The sequence below is a fragment of the Grammomys surdaster genome, unplaced genomic scaffold (genome assembly GCF_004785775.1).
Source record: "Grammomys surdaster isolate TR1022 unplaced genomic scaffold, NIH_TR_1.0 166, whole genome shotgun sequence".
Taxonomy (NCBI): Eukaryota; Metazoa; Chordata; class Mammalia; order Rodentia; family Muridae; genus Grammomys; species Grammomys surdaster.
The window spans coordinates 7,174,045-7,179,646 of NW_021604614.1; the positions used below are offsets into that span (position 1 = coordinate 7,174,045).

Below are 5,602 nucleotides of genomic sequence, written 5' to 3' on the forward strand. Positions count from 1 at the left end.
AACCTTTTTATTTTTGGATATCATTGGTTAAGCGATGTTACTTTATATATTGACTTGAGCACACACAAGCTTGCTTAGAATGAAAGACACAACTTCAAAGAAGTCAGAAGGGTGAGTGGAATGACATAGTTTGTGGTAGTTTCTGTATTGAATTCTCGAGGGGTCTAAGGTTAAAGAATAGGACCTTTGTAGGTGGAATTGACCAAGTTTTCTCTCTTTATTTCAGCCTTTTTGGTCTGACATGGCAGAAAAACCAACTACTAACACGTCGGTGCAAACACCGGGCACTGAAGATCCAGTTGAGTGCTTTTTGCTTTTTTTGTATATCACTATGCATTCTGTACTTCAATAAGTAGTTTCGAAATAATTGACTCTATGTTGATTCAGGTCCAGACAGCAAAAGAGGCTTGCTATCTTTGGAAACAGATGAACCTTACTATTGGTTAGATTTAAGTGTAAATGGTGGTTTAAACAATTGTTGGAATGTTTCTTGATTCTGTTACTGTGTGTGTGTGTGTGTGTGAGTGTGTGTGCACTTACACACTCACACACACACACACACGTATGTACACATGTGCATGCAAAACATTCTCATTTAACAGCAAAGGAGACTAAATCAAGATTTAAAGTCACTCTAGGGGTGTCATTACTTTTGCATCATTGTAACAAAGTACTTCATGGAGAAAGAGGTGCAGAGACCCACTCACTGTCCTGAGCTATTCATATTGTCCCCAGCCCTGCTCCCCAGCCCCCTCCTCCCAGATGGGAAAGCCCAGAAAAGGCAGGAGGCCCTGTTACAGCAGTGTGGAATCTGCCTCTCTGAAAGCTACTTGTGTTGACCACTGGGTCCCTAAGACTAGAAGGTTCTAGTTTATCAATCTCCAGTCAGATGACTAGCTGGAACAGATTTTCTCCCATGCTGTAGTTTGTTTCCTTACTTGTCAATCATTTTCTTCACTGTGCAGAAGACTTCTAATTTACTGAAACCCTACCCATCAATCTGCCCTCCACAGCTCTGGTATTCTGGGGCCTTGTTGCCAAAAGTAGTTGCCTGAAATGACTTGCAACATCTCTTTCCGATACTCCAGCTGGCTCCCTGAGCTGCCAGTCTTAAAGTAAATCCGTCCTCTTTTGCTGGATGTATCACAGATCAGTTTCTGAACTGCAAGAAGCTCTTGGTGGGTTTGTAGCAGATGTTTTCCATCCAGGGAAAACTGTGCCTCTAGGCTGAGTTGGTATAATACTGCTGAGGGGACTCCCAGTGACAAGAAAACCAAGAGTTGTGACTCCTAGAGAAACAAGTTCAGGGGTCTTCTCAAGATCGCTTCTGTAAGTATCATCTTAAAGAACACATTTTGTTTTCTTGAGACAGCCTTGGCTGTCCTGGAACTCACTCTGTAGACCAGGTTGGCTCTGCCTACCCTTGCCTCTGCCTCATGAGTGATGGGATTAAAGGCACAGGCCACCACAGATCTGGCTCAAGAACATAGAACTTCTTGAGAGCCAGTTTCTATGGTGATCCTATTGCCACTGTCTGAAGAGAGAGTATTTCAGCACAGCATGTGGTTCCTGTGATGGGTCCACTTAGGTTCTTGCTCATTTCTGACCCTGTTCTCTGCTAAGTGGATGCATCATTAGTTCTGGGGCTCCCTCAATTCCACTGTCTAAGGTCTCTTGAATTTCTCCAAGCCTGTCTGAACTTTTGGGCAGCCGTCCAGGTGTTTTGATTCAACCTACAGGAGAAATTGGTGAGTGCCGCGGGTTCTAACCTGCCATCTTGGATCTGTTTAATGTCCTTTTATATTTCTATGAGGTCTGTTATAATGTATCCCTTTTCATCTTTGATTTTGTTTACCCAAGTCTTCTCTGTATTTTTCTTCACCAAAACACATACTAAATAACTATAGTAAAACATTTAAAAATTCTTCATCAGATATTACTTCAATACCATTTCCTTTGGGAACTATTGCTAGAGATTTTTGGAATTACCAGGTTACTTGAAAAACCATATTTCGTATGCACCTACATTTATATTTGTATGTGTGGTAGATCAGTTGTCTTGACCACATTTAAAAGTGCCACAGTATGCATCTTGGTGTTTGATTTGGTGTGTGTCTTGGCTTTGATTCCAACTGGACATGACTGTCTCTCTACAGCATCTGTGGCTATAATTAATGGCTTTGGGGACATTTCATAATATGATTGACTCATATTTTGAGCTTCAACACTGCCATCTGAGACATGGGCCCTAAGACTGTGAAGGTCCTTTGTGGCATGAATCAGCTTAGTAAGTAGCCATGGTAACCAAGAGACTGCCTTGAGCAGCAGTACCCAAACTTCAGGCACCATGACAAAATCCCATTCATTGAAAGTTGGACAGGGTCAGGCCTGTGGCACACACCTTTAATCCCAGCACTCAGAAGGAAGAGGCAGAGGCAGGTGGATCTCTGTGTTCAAGGCCAGCCTGGTCTACATAATTAGTTCCAGGATAACCAGGAGTATGTAGAGAGACCCTGTTTCTAAAAAAAAAGAAAAAAAGAAAGGAAGGAAAGGAAAAGGAAAGGGAGAGAAAGACAGAGAGGGGGAAGGAAGGAGAGAGAAAGACAGGGAGAGAGGGGAAGAGAGAGAGAGAGAGAGAGAGAGAGAGAGAGAGAGAGAGAGAGAGAAACAACAAGATGGTAAGCACAGGACTTCAGCTTAGAGTCCAGTGCCTGGTGAGTAAAAGCTAACACTGGGAGAACTATCACAGTCCCATCTTAAGCCAGTACCACTGATGGAGCCTCTGGTTCAGCTACAGGGTCAGAAGATCTGTGGCTACAGTCTAGTATGTAGTTCCTACTACCAGCCACACCTAGGTTCCCTTGGATCTGCAGATGAAACACACACACACACACACACACACACACACACACACACACACACACATTTTTGATATGCTTTAGCTAAATGGCTGAGCTCTTCTAAGCCTTCTTCAGGTATCTGGCCCTTCTTTTCACTCCCAGCTAGCATCCTAAATCTGCCCTCAGCTTAGTTGCATTTCAAATCTCCCACCTGCTACCCCAGGCCCAGTTGGGGAAGCGGCCAATGGCCATTCCATCCGAGATCTCACATGGCTGATGGTTCTTTCTCCCTCTGAAGCATGATTAAAATGTCTTCTCCCTTGTGTCTGCTAGCCTGCCTTTGGGGAAAACTGGAAGTCCCGCCAATTCTGCCCAGCTGATTGGCCACTAGGATCTTTATTGATTGATCAAGAACCAAGTGGGGAAGAGGACCTTCATCGTTCACATGCAGATTCTCTATCAGAGCCTCATAACCATCCCTTACAGACTTCCATTCTATCACCTTGGGACTGCAGGAATTAATCTTTATATAGTTTCTTATATGGTGACCCCCAACCATACAATGAGAGCAGAGTAAATAGACATGATCAGTGCAGGGTGGAAACACGCATGATATCCGTTGATTTATACAATTCATGTGCGTTAACATTTAAGAAGCGCTATAATAAATACACCTTCATTATGTTTTTGTGGAACTTGTAAATTTGTGAGAGATTTTCATGGGTAAAATGAATTAGATATTCCCAAAATATATTATTTATTTGAATTATTATTTTTTCCTTTTAGAATTAGCCAGCTGTTTAGGTATAATATTGATGCATCATCTAATACTCTTGGGTGGTAGGTAATGTTAGCAGAAGCCTTCTTTAGCAATTTGGTTCTCAAAGTGTGTATAAAAATTAAAGTAAAGCCATCTGCATAGCTTTTTAAAGGTTCATATTTATGTGTTTGTGCGTATATGTGTGGGTGGGTGTATACACACACATACACATGCCCTTAGAGGCCAAAAGAGGGTATCATATTCCCTGGAGCTGGAGATAGAGGATGTGAGTGCTGGAAACCGGACTCCAGTCCTCTGAAAAGGCAGGAAGTGCTCCTAACCACTGAGACATCGCTCTAGTCCACCACTTTCTTAGCTTTACACTTCCAACTGATTTTGTCTGAGTCACGTATATTAACAGGCAATTGTTGTTTCGTTTTGAGACAAGGGTTTACTGTGTGTAGTCTTGGCTGGCCTAGAATTCACTTTGTAGACCAGGCTAACCTTAAACTCCCAGAGAACCACCTGCCTTTGTATCCCTCAAGTGCTGGGTTTAACGGTGTGTTCCACCATGTCAGGCTGTAATTGTTTTTTTGTTTGTTTGTTTTTTGTTTTTTTCGAGACAGGGTTTCTCTATGTAGCCCTGGCTGTCCTGGAACTCACTCTGTAGACCAGGCTGGCCTCGAACTCAGAAATCCGCCTGCCTCTGCCTTCCAAGTGCTGGGATTAAAGGCGTGCGTGCGCCACCACCGCCCAGCTTGTAATTGGTTTTCTTTATCAATTTTTTCCCCTCTTTTTTTAAAAACAGGGTTTCCCTATACAGCGCTGGCTGTCCTGGAACTCACTCTGTAGATCAGGCTTGCCTCCAACTCTGAGATCTGCCTGCCTCTGCCCTCTCAAGTTGCAAGATTAAAGATGTGCACCCCCACACCTGGTGATAATTTCTTTAGAGATTTCATGTGTAGGCTGGCTTCTAAATCACTAGGTAGCTGAGGCTGGTCTGTAGCTCCTGATCTTTCTGCTTTGATTTCCTGAGTGCTGGGAACCCAGATGTGTACCACTATACCTACCTTAGCTTCTCTTACTATAGATACACACCGAATATTATAAAACTTCCCTGGGGTTTCTCATGCTGTTTTCTTTTCTTCAGTTTCTTCCTTATATTCTAGAGACATGGCCTCTTAAGAGTGTGGTTAAAGGTTGATTCAATTTATATCACTAACGGCAGCATCTTTGAGATGCACAAATTCACTTCCTGCATTTGCATGGTGCAGACCATAGAGGGATAACCAATCCTGATCTTTTTAAAACCTAATCAGTGTTGTCTTTTCAAATGATGTTGTTTCCGATTCTAACGAGAACCTTTTTTGTTTCTGTTCCTAAACAAAAGGAGAACATCCGTTGCTTAACCACTCTTGGGCATTTTGGGTTTGAATGTTTGCCCACTCAGCTGGTGAACAAATCGATCCAGAAAGGATTCTCTTTTAATATTCTCTGCGTGGGTAAGTGCCAGACACCGCATTTAAATGATTGTTTCCTTTATCTCTTACTCATTTAAATTGGTACCAAACAGCATAATATTGATGTTAATTCAAGACCATTTCTTCATATATATATTGTTTTTTTCCCCTTCTTAGCTGCATTGTTTAAATACTTAAGAACATTTCAGCCTCACCTGGTGGCAAATTGCTTTAATCTCGGAATTTAGAAAGCTGAGCAGATAGATCTCTGTGTGTCCTAGTCAGTGTTCTATTGCTGTGAAGAGGCACCATGACCATGGCAACTCTTACAAAGGGAAGCATTTAATTGGGGCTGACTTACAGTTCCAGAGGTTTACCCCATGATCATCATGGTGGGAAGTATGTATAACATGTAGGCAGACAAGGTGCTGGAGAAATACCTGAGAGTTCTTTCTACATCTTGATCCACAGACACCAGAGAAACCAGAGAAACAGAGAGAGAGAGAGAGAGAGAGAGAGAGAGAGAGAGAGAGAGAGAGAGA

At 42.5% G+C, this 5,602-nt stretch overlaps 1 protein-coding gene across 1 annotated transcript in view; it reads left to right on the forward strand.

The window, feature by feature from the left end:
• The first annotated feature begins 241 nt into the window (after window positions 1-241).
• Window positions 242-5,602, forward strand: part of Septin14 (septin 14) — a 22,152-nt gene continuing 16,791 nt past the window's right edge. The window contains exons 1-2 of the mRNA XM_028766062.1: window positions 242-297; window positions 4,984-5,102. Of these exons, the coding sequence (XP_028621895.1) occupies window positions 242-297; window positions 4,984-5,102 (175 nt within the window). The remainder of the gene's footprint in view (window positions 298-4,983; window positions 5,103-5,602) is intronic.